This window comes from Puntigrus tetrazona, chromosome 13 (assembly GCF_018831695.1).
Source record: "Puntigrus tetrazona isolate hp1 chromosome 13, ASM1883169v1, whole genome shotgun sequence".
In the NCBI taxonomy this organism is placed as follows: Eukaryota; Metazoa; Chordata; class Actinopteri; order Cypriniformes; family Cyprinidae; genus Puntigrus; species Puntigrus tetrazona.
In genome coordinates, this window is record NC_056711.1 from 23,148,212 (window position 1) to 23,169,868 (window position 21,657).

Below are 21,657 nucleotides of genomic sequence, written 5' to 3' on the forward strand. Positions count from 1 at the left end.
GTGTTGTGAGATTGTGAAGCTGTGGTTTGCAGTATGCAGATGTGAGGAGGAGGAGAGTTCGTTAGTTAGTGTCGTCTTTGTGATGCTCTTAGAACTGAGTTAGAGCCCACCCACCCAAACTAACTAACCAAAGGTTTACCCCACCGGAGCACATCTCCTCAGAAACATGGTACGTAAACACATATCCGTTATTACTTTTCTATTGTTACGATATTAAAATACCATCTGCGAGGTAAGAGACGGCACTTAGTTTTTTCTTAGGTTTTATCTGTAGTGCACTTTGCCCTGCACGATTTGCGAATTTAACTAGTTGCCGTATTTATGACTATTAGTTAGCGTTTACTGCGAACAGCATAACGATACATTACAAATCATAAAAATAATTTTCTTCTATTAAAAAGTTCCCTGCTGGCGATTTTATCTGAGATTCGCTGGACACCGGAACTCACGCTCTTTTTAACAACGTCGTCAGTTTTGTTATTCCTGACTTGCGTGTTTAAATAAAGTCACACAGGCCTGTCCTCTCGAAAACCAGACTGTCCGTCTTCTTTTTATAAAGCATATAACGGCATGTTGACCTAGCTGCCAGGAAAGTGAAACTAACCTAAAAAGTAAGCCGGGGCCAAACCGACATTTTAATATTCCTTTTGCTCCGTAGTTTATGGCTCAGAAGGTCGGAAAGACGTAACCAAAAAAAAGTTAAATGTGGGATTTTACGAGTAACTAACGTTCTATGTTTTTGTAGTATTCATTTTAATTAATCGGCTCTTAAGAGTCATTTGAAAAAGAATCACTTCGCAATGTTTTGATTGAAGAATCGGCTCACAAGGTTCATTGATTCGGGAATCGAACTACAATATTCGTGATGTATGATGATTCTCTAAAAAAGAACCGACTGTCTTGTCTTGTTTTAGCGTTGTTGCTCAACCAATAATAGTACTGTAGTAAACATACTAAAAAATATTATAAATAAATACGGCTTCGGTATTCCAGCCCTACAATCTTAACACGGGCGCTGTCTGTGACAAAAGCCAGGTTTCTACCACAGGAAGTGACATCATCTTTGTAGGATAACAAAAGCAGAAGCGTCAGTAAGTAATACAAGCAAGCGATTTAATGTGTTAAGTAACGTTACTATTAGCTGATTTGTGTAATTTTCAAACGTCAAATAATTCTGAACTGAATTCATAACCTCATGCTAATATTGTCTAATTTCCTGCACGTTTTCTTGTCGTTATTAGATTACGTTACTAAAATGAATGAACGACGTGACAAACATATTGCGATTTGTTTTCTATAGGCTTTAAACATGAGCATGCTTGTTAAGAGGCGCAAACAAAAATGACAAAATGATTAAAAAATAGAAGTAAATAAATGTATCGTTATCATTATAATTTACTGCGTTGTAGTAAGTATAGTAAATCATTTAGCATAGAACACTTTTCTCCTTCGGTAATAATTTACTCCAGATACATCTTTGACATTTGTGTATATAATACAAGTTCCATGATTCTGGTTTTAAGGCACTTAACATGTTATGATTGGTGCAAATAAATAGTTGTTATATATATATATATATATATATATATATATATATATATATATATATATATATATATATATATATATATAATAATTATATCTCGGTGCATCTTTTACAGGCAGAGGAAGGCATCGGGATGGAGGAGATGGTTGTGAACGAGCAGCTCTCCACAGACACAGAGGAGACCGTGCCGTGTTTCCAGACTCCAGGCCCCACTGTCACCTTCCATAATCTCCGCTACCGCATCAAGGAACGATTAGGGATGTTTAGCAGGCAGTGGGTTGAAAAAGACATCCTCAAAGATGTCAGGTAATGGCGAGACATGTCCTGCTAGGAGCTCCGGTCCTGGAGAGCCGCAGCCCTTCAGAGTTCAGCTCCAACCCTAATTAAAACTCACCACGTCTGTAGCGTCCGAGTAACCGTTCAGACCTTGATTAGCTTATTCAGGTGCGTTTTATTTGGGTGGAAGCAAAACTCTGCAGGACTGCGGCTCTCCAGGACCGATGTTCGCCAGCCCTTTGCTAGTCAAACATTTGGACACGCTTATTCGTTTTAGAAGCATTCAAGCGTATATAAATGAGTGTAGTTGTTTTGCTATAATCTAAGCTGACTAAAGTAATTAGTTAGTTAGCCTAGTTCTGTCATGTCCCAGCCTGCCCATCTGTATTTCGAGTGTGCAGTGATAAGGACAGTAATCATAGGGATCATAAAGACTCCATTTATCTAAAATGCAAATTGTTTTTTATCTGTTGCAGTGGCATCATGAACCCTGGAATGAACGCGATTATGGGCCCTACTGGAAGTGGCAAAACATCGTAAGCTCTTTTTCATTTATTTCTGTTCATTCATTTTAATAGCATCTTTGGGCACTAAAAATATCAAGATCTTACTGCACTAGCAACTAAAAAGTTTATTTTAAAGAATGTGAGATGGCAATTTATATTAAATGTATTTAAATACTGTACTTAATAATATTTATGAATTAGTTGTCAGGTGCAGTGTGCATTTTGAACACTTTTGCTGCTATTGAGGGGGATACGGGTAAGATTAGGCACAGATTTGGTGCTATGGTTATGTTTAAGTTGTAGAAGTAGGGTCTTTTTTTTTAGTAGTAGTTATTTGCATGTACACTATATGGCATTAATTACAGCGTATCTGTCTTTAGGCTTTTGGATGTCATTGCAGGAAGGAAAGATCCTAAGGGCTTAAAATCAGGCCAAGTTCTAGTCGACAACACCATTGTGACCTCTGACCTCAGACTCTGCTCTGCCTATGTGGTTCAGGTGGGGAGACAGCACTATGGCCGTTTCCTCAAACGGAAGACTGCGTCCCCCACACGTCACATTTGCAGGCCGCATAAGTCATGAAGAAGATCTATAATGCTCAGTTAACTGAAATAAACCAGGCTTGTTGATGTATGCAGCCTACAAATGCGTTCGTCCTATGGAAGATAAAGCCTTCCGTTTGAGAAACGGCCTTTATGGCCTTACAAAAGACATATTACAAAAAAACCCTACTCCATCCATAGACTAGTTTTTTTTTTTATTATTACATTTTTATGTTTTTAAAAGAACAGTTTTGTGCTCACCATGGCTTTATTTATTCAGTCAATAATACAATAACAATTTTAATATTGTGAAATAATATTGCAATTTTAAATGTTTTCTGATTGATTTATTATGATTATTATTATTATTTACTTATAAAAATGTAATTTATTCCTATTATCAAAGCTGCATTTTCAGCATAATTTTTTCAATCTCGAGTCACACAATCCTTCAGAAATCATCCTAATTTGCCGATTTGCTGCTCATAAAATACTTCTGATTATTATTGTTGAAAACAGTTGTTGCTTTATATTTTTGTGGATACTGCGATGGATGCAAATTTTTGAAACGCGTCTTTACTGTCACTTTTGATCAATCCTTGCCGAATACAGTTAGTATAAAACATTTCTTTAAACAAAAACACTGTATTGCTTAATCTTACCGAATAAGCGGTAAACATGGAAAATTAATATGATGAAATCACGCATTATGTCCGTTCTTTCACCTTCCAGAATAACATTCTGATGGGTACCCTGACCATAAAAGAGAACCTGGCATTCTCTGCCAATCTTCGCTTGTCACCCAAAGAGTACTCCTCAGCTGACAAACAGATGAGGGTCGACTCCGTCATCCAGGAGCTCGGCCTGAAAGATTGCGCAGATACTAAGGTAATGCATTTAAGCCTCGTGAAGAGGAATGTTGAAAATGATTCGTTGTTTTTTTTTGGTACGAGCAAAACATTCTCGCTTTGAGAGAAAGAACTGGGACGAGGTCAAGTGTGGTTCAGTCACATTAAAACTGTTTCCATAGCAACAACAGTAGGTTCGAGAGCTATGTCAGAGCTATGCACCGTGCGACAGTAGGAATGTTTAATTTCACGCTGACAGGACTTGTTCTCTCTCAGATTGGGACCATGTTTTTGCGTGGTGTTTCTGGTGGGGAGAAGAAGAGGTGCAGCATCGGGATGGAGCTCATCACGTCCCCCTCGCTCCTGTTCCTGGACGAGCCCACCACAGGCCTGGACGCCAACACTGCCAGCTCCATCATGGAGCTGCTACAGAAGTACCACACTTTCTCTTATAAGTCACATGTGCTTCCTGTGAACAGTGTGTGCCATTACAAAAAACTATTTCTTCTTAATATTAACCTAATAAATTCATGACATATGAAAGAGGTTTTTTAAATGGACCAGTTTATATCAATCTCGGATCTTTATGACAGTATAGCAGTCATAAAACGCATGTAAATATCAGTTTCCGCTATGTATATCCCAATAATGTCTTAGTAAGATGAGATTTAAATGCTTTGTTTTATGATCTAATCATGCAATGAAACGCAATATAATGATTATTGAGTGATGCACAAATAAACGTTCCTTAAAAGCCTGATGTATAATCGCTACTCACATTTTAACATGATTTTACATGTAAACAGAGACGTGAACAATGCGTTTTCAGAATTATGAATTAAGTATCATTCATAATTCATTGACGTTATCAAATTCATAAGCTTATAGTGTTCATATGCTGAGACAACTAAACCATTTGTAGAATACTTTAACCTAAAAAGTATGGTGTGGTTCATTCTTTTGAAACACTGTACAAAGTCGTAATTAATCGCATATAAAATAAAATAATTGTTTACGTAGTATTTGTGTGTGTATGTATATCTATATATACCCATGCAAGTATATGTTTAAGAAAAATGTGTTATGTTTATACAATACATTTCTACAATATATTTTTTCTAAATATATACTGTATGTGTGTATATTTATCTGTACATAATACACTAGCACATTACGTAATTAAAAGATTTTCTTTCGAATGCAGTTAACTGTTTGACAGCACTAGTAGTAAATGACTACCTGTCACCGATTAGTTAAAATTGTAATTTTAGAAAATTGCACATTTGACATCTTCACAGTTGATTTTTTTTATTATCAGAAGAAACCATAAGCCCAGTCGTGCACAACCCATTTTTATATTTTGTTTTCTCAGGCTCTCCAAAAAAGGCAAGACCGTCATCTTCTCCATTCACCAGCCACGCTACTCCATCTTCAGCCAGTTCGACCACCTCACACTCATTAATAAAGGAGAAATCATCTATGCAGGGGCCGCCAGCAAAGCTATTAACTACTTTGAGGACTTGGGTAATGACAGACACTTCGAATGAAGATCGGCGGTGATCCGCTGATCAGTGCATGCGTCATGCCGTTCTCAAACTTGCGTTCATGTGTTGTAGGTTACAAGTGCGAGCCGTTCAACAACCCGGCAGATTTCTTCCTGGATGTCACAAATGGAACCATCCGTCCTCAAATACACAACAGTAAATCGGGTGCTGAAGGTTTATTATTTGAATGAAATTAATACTGTTTTTCAGCAAGGACGCATTCAATTGATTCAGAGTTAAAGATTCTAAATAAATGATTTAGAATTTTCTATTCATGAAAGAAAATGCTAAACTATTAAGCAACACAACTGTTTTCAATACTGATAATAATGATGCTTCTTGAGCAGCAACTCAGCAGATTAGAATGATTTCTGAAGGGTGAGACTTCTTTAAAAAAAACATAAAGCATATTAATTATACTACAAATTTGATCAAAGACAATATATGAATCAAAGACAAAATTTCCCAATAAGCATACTGTATTGCATGACTGTGCCTCAACGTTGACCAAATCACATCCGTTGGTTCTCCACATGGACAATCCTTGTTATTTTATTTTGGTAACTAAGCGTTTGCACTGCTCTTGTTAACAGTCTGTGTCTGTGTGTTTGTAGAGAAGTGTAGCAGTGATGAGGAGGTGGAGAATGAAAACCCACTGGCGGTAATTTACAGAAAGTCCTCTCATTTCCTCGATGTAAAAGACCGACTCACTCAGATTTCAGATGGGCTTGACTCTGAGGTCACTAAAGGGGACAGGGTTGGGTACGCCACACCTTTCTATTACCAGGTATGTAGAAGCAAGCTAACTATGAATCATTAGATGAGTAACCAGGAATAACATCGATAGATGAACTCTGCACCTTGTTGCAGCTCATGTTGGTGAGTGGCCGCACCATTAGAAACATCTTGAGGAACCCTCAGACGTCTTATGCCCAATTGTTCATCAACATTTTCTTTGGTATTTTAGTGGGACTGATCTACTACCAGATCCCACACACTTTACCAGAGGCTCTTCAGAACAGGTGAGCACCTGCTACAGATCCACAGTCTTAAATTGGATCTTAAATTACCTTTCAGTTTAAATTCCTTGTGAAGAAATTAAGGAAATGTATATATAAAATAAAATCATGAATGAATGATGAACAAATAAAGAGTCTGTTAAAGCTGATCATATTAGATGCATTTTAACTATTAAGATATTGTTACTTTTATGTAATAAAAATCACAAGATGATTAATAAACATTGCATATGTTCTCTCTCTTCTCTTCAGAACGGGAGCTTTCTTTTTTCTGGTCATTAATATGGTGTTTGGCAATCTGTCTGCGGTGGAGCTCTTCATCAGCGAGAGAGTGCTCTTCATGTGAGTCAACCTCCAAACATGAGATTATGATATTATGAGAAGACCACCATCACATGTTCCTCTCACCTGCAGCCATGAGAACTCGAGTGGTTTCTACCGCACCTCTGTCTACTTCCTGTCCAAAGTGTTTGCTGACCTCATACCAAACCGCATCCTCCCCGTCTTCATCTTTTCTGCCATCCCGTACTTCATGATGGGTGAGTTCTTCCATTAATATACCTTCCTTCAGGGAGGTATTTTAGGAAGAATCATACGTACCCTTGTCCACAAACACAGTCCAACAGTGCACTGAAAAGATCGAAGATGGTGCATGAAGCAAAAGATCATTCACTGTTACTTTATTAGTAATGTAAGGACTAGTCGGAATCACTGGGTGTCGCCATTATGGTGGAAGTTCCTCACTGTTGTTGTGTCAGAAATTGTACATAAATAACTGTTGACAGCCTTTGTTGTGGGTTTTTGCTGCACCTACATTAATGAGCTCCATGTCTGTTTGCGGCTCAGGACTAAAGCCTGATGTGGAGGCGTTCTTCCTGTACTGTTTGACCATGAGTATGGTCAGTCTGTCAGCTGTGAGCTTGGCCTTCCTGGTCAGCGCCAGCGTGGGCTCCTTCGCCATGGCTAACATTCTCATCGCACTGCCTTACGTCGTAATGATGGTGAGTTCAGCCAAACAGAAGATTAACAAGACATGTAGACTTAGCTTTGTTCTGAAAAATGTTTTTTAAATCCTCAGTAGTTACGTTTGGCACTAAACCACCGTAGTGCTAAACAAACCGAACTAATGGGCAAAACATCACATCAGGTTGAAAAATTATCGCTTTAAATTCACCAAGACAACGTTAGGAAGTAAACTGGAATTAATGGGATGAAGGTTTGCTTTTGGGAATTAGTATGAGCCGTTCTCACAAGTTTTTCTGTCCTGTGTCGTCTCAGGTGTTTGGGGGTTTCCTTGTGAACCTGAATTCAATGCTGAGCGGGATGTCTTGGCTGAAGTGGGCCAGTATTTTCAGATATGGCTACAATGTAAGAACATAATTTTTTTACAATTCATCCATGTCTGTGTATGTTAGCTTTTCAGCAGTAATCCAACCATATTGTCACTCTTCAGGCACTCGCCATCATCGAGCTAAAAGATCAAGTCTTTACCAGTAACTACACCAGGTAAGACTCACTCGTGCTCGGTGCTGCCACTTACTGGAAAAACTGAATTTTTAACAGTTTAGTCTGGGTGATGTAGGCAGTGGCGCTAGTTTAGCTATTTTGTAACTAGATTCAACGACTTCCTCACCCCTATTGAGACTGTTTTTTACCCAAAAGTTTAGGGACAAATATAGCAACTTCTTAGACAAACCAAGATATCAAATAGATCGTCCAGTGGCATTTAGCTACCCGTTTTAGCTACTTTCAGTTGGTAACACTGGATGCAGATAATGTGAGGTGTTTCAACTGCAAACTCTCTCTGTCTCAATGACAGCATGACAGGTGACATGTATCTGGATCATCAAGAGATCGACTACAGCACTTGGGGTTTTTGGCAGAACCAGGTAGCCCTGACAGGCATCATGTGCGTATGTCTGATTCTGACTTATGTGCAGCTGCACCGGATCAATCGCTGGAAGTGAAGGAATGATGCCGCTTGTGTCACTTGTTTGGTTTTGGAGGTGTTTTTTTAAACCGTTTGCACCATGATACCACACATATACAGAAGAATATGTCAGCCTTACGCAGAATCCACAACTCGCTACCTCAGTCACTTTAAATGTGCTACCTCCAAAACGTCCTGTGTCAATGTTTCATTTTATATAAAATTTGTAACTGAACACAGCTTAAAAAAAAAAAATGACATTGTATTTATTGGGGTTTTTTTGCCAAAGAACTTCAATACAATTTACAAATAAAAAGTGTTTGAGTTGAGTTATTGCAAAACATTTAATGTGTAGGGAGATTGTCAGCCACAGCTATTCAAGAATTATGTAGTTAACAGGACTTATGATAAAATGGCACTAGTAATGGATTTTTGATGTACCGAGCAAAAAATTACACGTTAATTGACAAAGGGAGCTGCGATTAGCCTTTGTGGCTTTTTCGCCCACATCCAAAACTCTTAATCTTAGGGATTCCAATTAAAAAGTCTTTAAGACAGGGTGAATTGTAAATAAAATGACTGTAAAGTCCAGTTTACATTCCCATACCCATTTTATGCTCAAGTTTTATACACTTTACCGATAACATATCAATTAATATTTTAAGAACAAAAGAGAATGGGGTTGAAGTTGGTTTTATTTCAATTTAATTAAAAAAAAAAAAACAAAACGGCTCAGTCCAAACAGTGTGAAGCACAAGGATAATCTGACATTTAGGTAGCAGTGACAGATCAATCAGTGACAAGCATCAGTTAGTGGGATCAAATGAAGAATGTCGACATCACTTCAGATCATTAGACACAATGACAGTTAGACAACACTAACTTCCTTTAGGACCAAAAGTGTCACCCATTAAAAACAAAAGGTTTAAAATCACTGGCCTTGCAGGTGCATTTGCAGTTAAAGAGGGAGGCAGGGATATTAGAGCATCCAAAACATTTTTCATTCTCAGGGGTCTCAGACCCCCCTCTTCTGATAAAAGGCACAATCTATTTCCATATAAACTCATGCTCTGTGCATATTTGAAGAAACCAACATTGTACAACTAAAAAGATGATTACTTTTAAACTAAGAAGATTACACCTTCAAAATAGCGCAAAAAGAAGTTTCAGTGCAAGTATTTCCCAAATATCTACACCTGCCATTCATATCTCCCTCCAAATCCCTGCCCTCTCAAAACATCATTGCAGTAAAAACTTTCATACCCTTGAAACAAGGCTGTTAAATTAGCTGTGACAGTTCAATTCCAAGTGTCACTTTGTAAAAGAAAACCCAAATATTGATTTCAAGACAGAAAAGCAGCTCTACAGCAATTCTCTTTTAGTTCCTTAAGATTGTTGGGGAACGCTCTGCTCATCCTTTAGCTCCACACGTGACGCCTGCAGTGATCCAAGGCCTACAACACAAACACAGAAGCTACAATTACGTCACAGCCCGTTTTTAATGTGCGGTACAACTTTATAGATGGTCTTCTGTAATGCCAGGAAGATAATACTCACGTTACAGCGAGAAGCGGTCTCCACGTTCTTACACCAGTATGCTGGTCCCCAGCTGCACTGCTCCAATCCCAGCAGCTTCTGCACTGCCTCTGGACATGCTCCTAGCTTCTGTACTCACAAAAACCAACAAACTCAGTCAGGGATCATCATTTGATCGCATGATTATAACTGGAGTGCGCAGGATAAATATTACCATGCAGACAAAGTCTGGGTCGAGCGTCTGGAGCAGCAGTTGCACCAGCAGGGGCTCATACTGCTCAATGAGCTGGTTACACTGCAGGAAGAAAACACACGCTTAGACCAATACACACACACACACACACACGCCGTCTACACCGCTACATCACCTTTTACAGGAATGGAGTCCATTTCTAGAAATTCTAACTGTAAACTTGACATGTTGATGTAAGTGCAAGGATAAAAGGAAATTGCAAATTTAAATATATATAAAAAATGTATTTTACGTTCATGAAATTATAGTTGAACCACTGATAAATCACAAACCATTTTAACAATGTCCTTACTACTTTTCTGGGTTCTGAACATGTCGGTCTTCATCAAGTATCTTAATTTGTGTTCCGAAGATGATCAAAAGTTCTTGCAGGTTTGGATTGAGATGAGGGGGTGAGTACGTAATGTTCTTTCTGTCTGAACTATTCCTTTAACCAAATATTTTGCCTCATTACAAGTATGGGAAGATGGTTGACGTATCTTTGGTTCATAGATGCACATTTTAAATGACCCAAATGAGGGGAGAAAGGGGGAGAGGAAAAAAAACAAAACCCAACACTAATGTTTGCTGACAATTTAAACAAAATGAACACTTGTTTTTTTAATACATAAAACATGGGAGGTATTAATGCAAGATGGGTCTCACTTTACTGCAAGCGTGACATACCTCATCTCTGACAGCATCAGGCAAGAAGTTGCAGACCTTCAGCACGGCCTCCTCGATCTCAGACTGAGTTGCGTTCTGCTCCAGGAGCCCGTCCACATAACGCACGGCCATCTTACACACGTCACAGAAGCCACCCGCCTCAAATCGTTGCTTGTCCATTACAGCTGCAAAAATAAAGCATTAAAAATGACATCTCACACATATAGAAAGAGGAATATTGTAGAGAAAACTGAAGTATTCTCAGCACTTACAGACATGGCTGACCCCATTGCAGAGAGCGAGGAAAGAGCAGATGGTTTTGGGATCGGCCTCCTGCACGAGCAGATCAATGATGGCCTGTCCGTAGGTCTCAATCAGGTCCTTGCACTGAGCAGTGAGTGTGGAGGGTAAAATGTCGCAGACTTTCTCCACAGCCTGCACAATCTCTTCCTGGAAAGCCAAAGTGTCAGCACATCTTTAACAGGAAATTTATAAAAAGTCACATATTCATAATCAAGTTGTGCTTCAGAGAAAAAAAAAAAAAAAAAAAAAAAACCCCAACCCTAACAAGGTAGTTCATCTAATTGGAATTTTCAGAACTTTTAATACTGAAACGCAAATCCCAATTAGATGAGGGGTGTTTTTTTTCCCCTCAGTTTCTGCACTGATGCAAGACTTCTCTAATAAATTATAAATTAGAGAGTTTGAGTGAATTGCATCAAAACTAAAGTGAAAATCCAATGCAACCTATGGATGGCTAACTGGATGTATGCATTATGGTGGCATATTTATCTAATTATTCCATCAGTGCCACCTGCTGCCATGTTTGTCTCACTGGCTACAATCAATAAAAATTGTTAATGAAAATCCACATTAACAAATTCAGACAGGACAGTTTTTACAAACAATCAGTTCTTTCCATGTAGCTTCTTACCTCAGACGTCTGATCCTCCAGCTTGTCCTCAATTTCCTTCATCACAAACTCACAGATGGCACACTGAGGAGAGTCACGCACTTTCACCAGATTCTATCAAAATGGAAGCACATGCATCAAGGAAAGCATTTTTTTTTTTGCAATTTCCCCAACTAAGGCTTAATTTCAATACCATTTACATCTTGCAACATTTGAGTCATTAAATTACTTTCAACCTCTGCTTTGACAAAGTAAAATTAAAAGTTTCCATTTCTCTCTCCTCTCTTAAACCAATGACATGTAAACATACATGAAGTCTCATAAAAGCCATGTTCACACAGCAGCAGAATACAGTTGTCAGTCTTGTATTTGAATCCTTAATTACGTTCACAAACAGTTCGGTTATATAGTGATGTGACAACCACATTCTGTAACCAAACACCTGTACATTCAGGACTCACAACCCCATACTCCAAACACACGTGCTGTATGAATGGATCAAGACTGAACATCTAGTCATCGTCTCAATTTTAGATCCTGTCAGTTTTGTGTTCTGCTCACAATTCAAATACTCCGCTCTCCACCCAAGTTTAAAAGAATTTGCTTGGATTCTTCATGTGTCAGAAGACTTATGGACATCGCCATCTTCGATATTCACTGTTGCTACGGTTACTGGTAAGGAATACGGGCCTGACTCCTGTTGCACGTTCATACAGACAGAATGAGCTTCTGTAAAATACAGGACTTACAAACGTATTTTGCTGCTGTGAGAACGGTTTTAAATACTCAAGGTTAAAACTACCGAATAAACAAAAAAAAAAGCTAGACGCTTTTGTACCTTAGCAGGCTCGCTTTTGACAGGGGTTTCAAGTTTGGTTGCAGGGAACATCTTGACAGCAGGGATCGATTTGGCAGGCATCAGCTTCTCCATGCGCACAGATTTGGTCTTTGAGGAGCAGAATCCAGCACGAAAGCAGATATCCTTGGGTTGCTGTTGAGGGATTGCAAGACATTCAGTAAGTAACATGGCCTGTTACATAAGATAAAAGGCAAGATGAGCAGAATAGTAGGCATGCACTGACTAATACGTTTATGCACCATCTTCCTGGATGACATCATGCAGCATCCATTGAGTCACACTTTTCTGACTAACCAATTACTCATGATGCTGCTCCACCTCATGCCCACAGCCTCCAATGTTACCTGCCAATCTGATGGCTGCCATGCATGCAAGCATGATCTGATGGATGGCGAAAGCTAGTGGTTCAAATAGAAGACCAGTTCATCCAATTTAACATTTGTTCGAATGCGAGCTCTCAGAGTGGAAGTTAAAGATTTTGCTCCAATTCTGAATAACGATTAAACAGTTCCTTAATGATTCAGTTAATGAACACAAACCTATAAACACTTCAATATGTGGCTTTAAATGTAATCGATTTTAAATTGGTCTCATTCGGTAACCAAATCTGTCTGGAGTCCAATTAATTAAGAACAAGCTTAGCAAATTGTCTGCAATACAAAACACTGTGGTCAGAAAATGTTTATTTCTGTTGGAGAGGCAAGGGAACTTGCTACTAAAATGGAATTCAGGAAACGCGGTCAATGGAACTCTATCCGTCTGGGGAAGACGGAACTAAAATAACTTGGAAACTTGTTTGGGTAAATTCTAGAAAGCTGGCCATACAACATGTTTGCAGACAAGTCTTTAATAATATGATATTAAATATTATGCTATTTTTAGTATGGGTGTGCTGCTTAGCACTTCCAGCTATTTTTACCAGTAACAATGTTTGGAAGAGTTGGGGAGTTTGGAACATTCATCCGTTTAATGAAACCAGTAACCAAAGAAAAAGTAGTACATAGTTTTAACCCAACCCAATTTTTATGGATGGAGATCATGGTAATAGATGCTCATCAGTCTGGTACTACATCTACACAAAACATGAAATCCTCAGGGTTAGGGCTATATTAAGAGTGTGTGAGTGGCTAGTCTAACAACAGCACAGATTAGCAATGGTCAGTGTTGGATTAGAAAATAGCACAGGTGATTAGCCACATGACAAACAGATTAAAAGGCACAAGCTAGGATGAGACTAGCAGCTCAGAAAAACCTACCTGCTCCTGGAGACCAGAGCAAACAAAACCACAAGAGGGAGAGGTAAAAAGGAGAGAAAGAAGGTGGGGTATAAAGAATGTGAATAAAAAAAGAGAGAGAAAACATAATTAGAGTGGATTAAGATGGCAGACAGGCAGAATGTCAAGGAAAGAGAACAAACAGCAGCTTTGTTCACTTGACTGACAAAATCTGCAACAAGCTCTCCAAATTAAAGGGGTCATATTGTCCCCTTTAAATTCTTTTTTCTACACTAGGAAGAAGGTTTTGGGTTCTGGAATTATAGAACATGATTAAAAGTTTGATTCCTCATATGACCACTTCATTGACGCTCACTTTGGTTTGCCACAAGGAGAGGTACTTAAGCACCCATTTTGGTAATGGAGGATGGAAGAATGAAACGCAGACACACAAGTATAAATAAAATCACTTACCATAGACATAAGCTGTTGAAAGACCAATGGCCCATACTGGCTGATATACTCCTTGCACTGTTTAAAAAAAAATAAATAAATAAATGATGAGTCTACCAAAATTGTCATACCCATTCAATGCACAAAGCACTGCATCTCGAGTGCACAGCTCTAGTAAACTAATGTTCTCACCATATCAGACATGCCAGGTCCCAGAAGCTCACACTGGCTCTCGACGTGTGCAAGTAGATCATTGATAAATGATGAATTGGCTTTGGCTTCCTCCTGAGTGTCAGAAATGAAGGTAACACAGTCCTGGCACACGTCGCCGCCGGTCTACAGACAAAAGAGAACCCCACTCAGCTGAGATGCATTATGCCCATTTTATTCAGAAACACAAACATAGTCTGTGACACCACAAAAGCATTCATCAAGCTCAGCATTTGAGATGTTTCAACCCCCCCACCGCCCCATTAAAGGTGTGTGTCAGCTTCACCTGTTTGGGGGTCTCTTTCTTGGTGTTCTCTTGAGGGAAGAGCAGCTGAGGGATGTTGAGCAGGAAGGGGCTAACATGCTGGCTCAGGTCCACCTTAGGGATCTCATTGGACATGAGCTGAGCTTCAGCCAGAGCTACCTGCTGGGACACACACAGGCCCATAGCACCACAAACCACACCGGGGTCATCCTGCGAGACGAAAGGAACACAGAAGCATTGTTAAGCATGATATAAATCAATAGGACCTACAGCTGAATACATTTCCCCTTGCTTCAGTTCTTTAAAGACGACCGTGGCTGATGCTGTGAATTACAAATGAGGCTCTATGGGAAAGGAATAGCCTATTAAACAAAGGCTGCTTTGTGGAGGACTAACCATCTTAGCAGAACTACACCAGTCTAGTCAGACCAAAGCCGTTTCGAAGTCATGAAAAAGAATGTTTAGTTTCACATTTTCCCTACCAAGACCATTTCATATAATGATGACATTTGATGTTGACAGTGACTTCTATAAAATTGCGGTTAGATTAATTCTTCACCAGCATGTCACTGAATTGTGGCTTTTACAATAACTAATTTCTACCAATCAACTATTTGATGGGAAGTAATGAATGCTCTTTATTGTAGCACTCTAGAGTTAAACAGTCATGCCATGACTGTTAGTTGTCATGTTTTAATTATCAGCCGCAACAAATACATTCCTAAGTACATTTATACTGGTGTAAACAGGGCTTCTTGAGAAAAAATAAATATTCTCTGTGCCCATTATGCCTTCTTATGGGCAAGTATGCGATTTAAACAGTTATTTAATATTAATTTTGGATTGTTTGCCCTTCTGTTGCAGAAGAACCTTGTGTTTGGTACATGGTGGGGGTTCAGGAACACCATTTTAAATGGCTTCAACCACAAACTATCATCAGCTAAAAAGGGAAATGATCCCATACAGTTTCTCAATTTGTTAAAAGGGAACGGAATTATGTATCCAACTCACCAGCTCTCCTTCAAGGATGCCCATCAGAATGGGGAAGTAGTTGTCAACAATCTCCTTACACTGGTCAGCCAAGCTCTCGTCAGGGATCAGCTGACAGGCCTTCTCCATGTATCCGAGGATTTCGCCCTAGATTTGATACGAGAACTTGGACTTTAGCCTTCAATAAAATGCACTCAAAATTCTAATGCCATCATGTCAGCAAACCTCAGTGGCGTTGTCCTTCAAAAGCTGCTCCACCACCATCAACACCTCTTTGCACAGATCACATGGCACAGATTTCTGCAAGAAAGGAGGTTTTATATACACTTTGAGCTCATGAATTGTGCACTGGCATACAAAAGCACTTCTGAGAAACAGGTCAGCGCACCATCTGAGGCTTGTTCCACACGTTCTGTTGGCAGTGTTGGACGGCACCACAAAGGGAAGCAGTCTTGGCATTCTGGCACCAGTAGGGGGGACCGCGGGCACACTGCTCTGTACCCAACAGAGGACTTGCCACGGCTAGCAAAAAACAAAAAAAGGAAATAGATTAGATTTGCATGAAACGGCCATAATGGTCACACAAACAGGTGATGACCCAGTCAATTAAGCAATTGCAAAGTAACATTACTGTATTCCAAATGTATTATAACTACTAAATAGAGAACTATATAGCAATCGGTTTCTTACATTTTTCTACAACCAGGTGAGTAATAACAGGTTACTGAAGGGTCTTTTTGGTCACCAAAAATTGCACAAGCTCCCCATTGAATTCTAATCAAAAGTTAGATTTTAAAAGCAAATCATTACAGCTGCCAAAAATGAAAACAAAATACTTTAGCCTTTCACAAATCAGACTTTCCACACAGATCTACTTAGAGACCATTAATATGGCAGAGCAAAGCTGCTTTGCTTTATAGACGGAAAATGGATATGATGAGGGATTTCTTTAAGAACCTGCCAGCGCACGTAATGTGTGGAAAGTCCCCAAACCTTCCATTTAATATTGATTTCCCCAAGCACAATACTTAACTTCCGCTGAAACAAGCAGTCAAACATGCAAATGAACAGTCTCACAATCTGTGACTGCAAATTTCTTGAGTTCTTAGAACTGACAAAAAAAGAAACACACACAGTCTTATGATCCAGTGCTTTTGCACCAGATCAGCATCATCCTACACAGCTGACTATGCAAGACAAATAGACAATACCCAGATGTGAGAGAGCAAGTGCGTTTTACCAACTCACTAACACTGAGTTTTACTGTAACGAAAGACTGTGACACAGATTTTTCCACCAATGGAGTAAAACAAACAAGCACTAGATAACTGTGCATTGACTAAAAACATCTAAACTAAACTTGTTGCTTAGAAGTAGTCAAAAAGTACACTACTGCACATGAAAACAAAACCTTCTGTTAAACCAGAAGCCTTTCACTTCGGTTTTGTCACTCCATATCAAGTGTCAAAAAGCAGAAACCACCAAAACAAAAGCATAAAGTGAAAAAGTGCATACACTAAAGATTATAGGAAAGCTCTATGCCATAAACCCATGGCTCAAGAACTAGCTGTAAACTCAGTCATTTACTTTCGATCTCGGTGTTAGTTACGAGACAGTTTTGATGCTACGAATGATAAAACATTTTACTAGCACTTCTGCTAAATACCAGAGAACAAGGAGCCTAAATAACCACTGCTGCTATATAGTCAACTAAATATGGGAATGGTTAGTCACAAAAGCATGTAAAGAAGTCACTGTAACTACTCTAAACAACGTTTTTCTAATTCTCTTATCTGTGCATGAACTTGTTAAGAGAAACTTTAAAATAAAATTCCACTCGTTCAAAAGATTCTACTGGATTTAAGCAAATTGCAAACAAGACATGTATTAAGTAAACAAAATGTCTTGAATGTTGTTACATTAAAAATGTATTAAAAATGCAGAAACGATTCCAGCGATATGTTGCGAGCAAACAAAAATCGCATACTTGAAATAACTCCAACACAAGACTTTTAAAGTCATGCACAAGGTCTAAATGGTCAATAGACCAAACTACGACCTGGTTTCCAGCTTCCTCTTTTGCAACTAACACTGCGTGTCAATAGGAAGTGAAAACACACACACACACACACAAAAAACATGTGGTTTATTAATAAACCATTTATCACAACATAGAGGCTGCGGGACTGAAAAGGACACCTTCATGCTTTCACTGAGCAAGAAATTTAGCAAAAATTGTCGTTAAAAAAAGGGAAGTGAAATTGTGATAGTAATGGCAAATCTTGAAGAGGAACGCTGAAGAGGATGTGAAAACTACTAATGTAGCAGCGGATCTGGTCCCTGGATGTACGAAGCGGCGCTACTTCGACGTCCTAAGCAACCAGGACACCCATATAATTGATCAGACGTCAGACAAAAGATACCTGAAATAGATAAAGACAGCCTGGGTATATCTGCTTCGGGGAAACCGAGTCAACATTCAGACACTGCTGTCTGAGAAACAGATAAAGTTGATGAAATCATCTACATCGATCAAGCATGAGACGGTGAAGGTTACATAAAAAAAACTGATGCGTCATGACGCGGAAATTATTCGTATTAAAGCCACATTAAATTTGAGTTTAAGAAATACATTAAGAGCCTTAATAAATAATTGAAAAACCCAACCGAAGCACAGGAAGGAATCGGCAAATAACTTAAAAAAAAAAAAAAAAACACTCAGTTTAGGCCAGTAAAAAAACAACAAAAAAAAAAACACGCAACATGCGCAAACAACATGCATGTGTCCGAATGCATGTATAGCGTCTAAACAAAGAAACCAATTTAAAAGATGATTTTGTTTTAGTTGTTATAAGTGCCGCTGCTGTTTAAAATAACATTTAAAAAAAAAAAAAGTTAACGTTAGCCAGTTAGCACAAGACGTCAACACGCGACAGATTGACTAATAAACAAACCAGGAAACAATAGTATTACAGTCACTATCAACATAAAACTCCATTCTGTTCAAAAAGACAAGAATACAAAATACGTTAGGGTGCGTTTGTAAAGCGGGCCAGACTGTCAGCAACCTACATGACATGTTTACCAAACACTTCCTCCGCCATTAGCTGACACTGCGACACACTTCTCATAACGAAACGCTACGAATAAAGTGAAGAGAAAAGAATATTACCCGTAGAGACTAAAAGCAGCGTGAGAAGCATCGTGACTCGAGCAAACGCTTCTCTCGAACCGCTGGGGTCGTGTTTTGAATCTTGTCTGCGTTGAACGCTGGAGGTGTTTATGCTGCAGTGACTAGCCCAGGTCGCGTGATGAGGTTTTATGCTGATGATATCACTGTCAGCTGACCGCTGCGCATGCGCATGCGCGCGACTGAGGCGTCTATGTGGGTCGAAACAAGCAATCAAAGCTCTTATCGTTTGAACTTTGCATTTTTGTCGTATTTTGGAGTTTTACACAAGATTGATGTCTTCCTTATATATTACTGTAATGGATATAGAGTCTGTAGTATGCCCAATTATACAAATAATAGCAAAAGCCTATACAAATACCTTTTCCTGTTTAAAAAAAACCCTACATTATAACATTTTTGCGAATTCAAAAGTTTAAAACTGTGTTTTTGAATATATATTGGACACCTCTTTTGTTTTAACCTATATAAGGGACTCTATAAGATTATAAGACAAATTAAAACAAAACAACAACAAAACCACCATTAAAGAAGAACCCTTAACTCTGTTGATGACATTAATCAAGGCGACATCTCCATAAAACAGATGACCACTCACAAGAAATTAGATTTTACAGGTTTACAATCCATAAGGACATGATAACAGAATGAGAAAAGAATTTTGTGTTGCTTGATTTGATTTTGAAACGATTAAACACTTTTCATGTGTAAACTGCCACGTTTTATCCTTTTCTTCTGGTGACCTTTATTTTATATTCTCTAACAGGAACAAATTATGTTTTGCATTCAATGAACTCTAGGTGTGGGAAGAGCACTTCTCATTTTACAGTATCCTGAGAATAAATCACTTAAGCTACAGCTTTCCTCTGCACTTTCCAAGTCACATTTGTGGAAGAATATGACTGTCACTGAGAAATACAACTATATTTTTATGTGGTTTATTTATGCACGTATTCACTGAAGCAGAAACTGTCATATTAACACTGAATACTCCAAAAACGCTGATCCCGCAAAGCGGTCATATGTACAGTTCTTTGTGGAAAAACCCCATCACATAATTAGCTTAAGTTAAATGCGTTCCGGCAAAAATATAAAAAGGATGCTGACATTTATTCGTTTTGTCTCGTTGCAACAGTCCATTCACATAATCCAGCAGATGATGCCTTCTACACAGTCCTGGGGGAGAAAAAAAAACAAAAACAAGAATTTATTTATGACACACATGTACCATCTTTATCAACAACAATAACTATCATAAGTGCAGATTTAAATGCACATCCAAACAAGTAGCACACGTAATTATGCAACGCTTAATACAATGCTAATATATGATTAGCATTGCTTATTTCAAACCCGTATGACTAATAAATGTTGAATATTATGTCCATTGCTGTGTTTTAGTTTCTCTTTACTCTCTCAAACACATCATCCACGAAAACACACCGATTCTCACGTTTATCTGGAAGTGGCCCTCTTCGCTTTCTGAGCTTGAGCTTCACAGCACCGCGCTGCGACGAGCCGCTCGTCTTTCTTTAAAACTGTCGGTCGCAGCACGTCGACGTCCCGCTCGAGGTGATTCAGCAGCTCGCTCACGATCCCCGGCGAGGAGTGGAAGTCGACGGAGAAGTATCCGCCGTGCGTGTGCCGAGAGTCGTGTTTGGAGATCTTGTAGGGCAGTCTGCGATCGCCGAGGTTCTCCAGAGCCCTGACCACAGCGCCGCGCTCCAGCAGCGTCTCCACCGTGCGCCGCAGCGCCGCGGCCGTCTCCGGCCTCTGCATCGCCTTCAGGATCACGCACAGCTCGTACCGCGGCATCTCCCGCTGCTGGCTGAACGAGGTTTAGGAGAAACGAACCACTCTCGACGTAAAGCTGTCACGGAGGTGCGCGTGAGAGTCTTCTTCAAGGAGACACCGCGGAGACGCACGTGGAGTTTGACGTCGCGCTCCATCTACTGCATGGGAGTGTTATAGCCCACTTTACCCTATCACGACCTTTGTCGAGTTAAGATCAAACCAAATTGTATTTAGACATTTCTCACATTATCACGGTTTATTTGCTAGATTTAGAAAAATCTGTGTCAGAAAAAAATCATTTTATGATTGAAAAGTATGTAATAGATTACAATCAACCAACAATTTTTACCATATTTACCAATCTACCTACACTTTGATGGGCCGCACTTTAGTAATGTTTCATTTTGTTCAGACTGTGGTGTGAAAAGGTCAAAAAGATTAAAAAAAAAAAGGAAAAAAGGAAAAAACAAAACATGGGTTGATTAATGTCTGAATAATTTTTGCACCCATTTTATTTTTAATTTTACGCGTAGTCCACTTTATGAATTATTTTTTTACAAACTATAGTACCCTGCACCCACTAGTAAAAAAACAAAACTAAAATTGATGTGACTAAACCTCAAAAAATAGAAAATAGTTTTGAATATATATATATATATATATATATATATATATATATATATATATATATATATATATATATTTGAAGTATATATATATATATATATATATATATATATATATATATATATATATATATATATATATTACACTTTATATGGCCATATTGTCTTATCAACTATGTAAATAATATATTTGAATAGAAAATAGGTAAATATAAGACATCAGGGTTTTGAGGTTATTAATAATTGTGTATATGCATATAATAAGCGTATCTATATGTCTGCCTTAGATTCGGTTTAGGCCTCCAAATAAAACTGAGGTTATATTTCCTTCTTGAATGTTAGCTCCTTATTCCACTATTAAGGCCATAAATGCCAAAACATATGATGAAATCGAATGTTTTAGTAAACAGCAGCATATTAAATAGATGTATTAGAAACAAGTTAAGACGATTTAAGCATAATGAATGTGGGTTCAATAGCATTCATCTGTGTACTTAC

The 21,657-nt window shown here is 38.6% G+C and overlaps 3 protein-coding genes across 7 annotated transcripts; 1 reads left to right on the plus strand and 2 right to left on the minus strand.

Annotated features, from left to right (window-relative positions):
- The first annotated feature begins 10 nt into the window (after positions 1-10).
- On the plus strand, positions 11-9,338 carry abcg2c (ATP-binding cassette, sub-family G (WHITE), member 2c). 3 transcript variants are annotated; one of them, XM_043254865.1, is made up of 16 exons: positions 11-169; positions 1,662-1,852; positions 2,299-2,358; positions 2,709-2,826; positions 3,603-3,758; positions 3,995-4,152; positions 5,091-5,242; positions 5,335-5,427; positions 5,877-6,049; positions 6,133-6,284; positions 6,534-6,623; positions 6,696-6,820; positions 7,128-7,282; positions 7,560-7,649; positions 7,735-7,787; positions 8,101-9,338. In XM_043254865.1, the coding sequence occupies exons 1-16, from the start codon at positions 167-169 to the stop codon at positions 8,246-8,248; spliced, it is 1,917 nt and encodes a 638-aa protein (XP_043110800.1). In that variant the 5' UTR covers positions 11-166; the 3' UTR covers positions 8,249-9,338. The 3 variants fall into 3 exon arrangements, with proteins under 3 accessions (XP_043110800.1, XP_043110801.1, XP_043110802.1); XM_043254866.1 differs by having other exon boundaries at positions 5,335-5,418; XM_043254867.1 differs by lacking the exon at positions 11-169 and adding an exon at positions 915-1,091.
- Positions 8,891-18,880, minus strand: LOC122356317 (prosaposin). Of its 2 annotated transcripts, XM_043254868.1 has the most exons (15): positions 18,722-18,880; positions 15,938-16,071; positions 15,775-15,849; positions 15,571-15,696; positions 14,581-14,769; positions 14,277-14,420; positions 14,106-14,162; positions 13,674-13,679; positions 12,397-12,549; positions 11,580-11,672; positions 10,918-11,095; positions 10,667-10,830; positions 9,962-10,042; positions 9,769-9,876; positions 8,891-9,665 (listed from the first exon to the last, which is right to left on the minus strand). In XM_043254868.1, the coding sequence occupies exons 1-15, from the start codon at positions 18,750-18,752 to the stop codon at positions 9,630-9,632; spliced, it is 1,575 nt and encodes a 524-aa protein (XP_043110803.1). In that variant the 5' UTR covers positions 18,753-18,880; the 3' UTR covers positions 8,891-9,629. The 2 variants fall into 2 exon arrangements, with proteins under 2 accessions (XP_043110803.1, XP_043110804.1); XM_043254869.1 differs by lacking the exon at positions 13,674-13,679.
- Positions 18,881-19,661: 781 nt separating this feature from the next.
- On the minus strand, positions 19,662-20,692 carry mrps6 (mitochondrial ribosomal protein S6). 2 transcript variants are annotated; one of them, XM_043254878.1, is made up of 2 exons: positions 20,193-20,692; positions 19,662-19,915 (listed from the first exon to the last, which is right to left on the minus strand). In XM_043254878.1, exon 1 carries the CDS (start codon positions 20,552-20,554, stop codon positions 20,195-20,197), a length of 360 nt encoding a protein of 119 aa, XP_043110813.1. In that variant the 5' UTR covers positions 20,555-20,692; the 3' UTR covers positions 19,662-19,915; positions 20,193-20,194. The 2 variants fall into 2 exon arrangements, with proteins under 2 accessions (XP_043110813.1, XP_043110812.1); XM_043254877.1 differs by having other exon boundaries at positions 20,183-20,691.
- Positions 20,693-21,657: the final 965 nt, after the last annotated feature.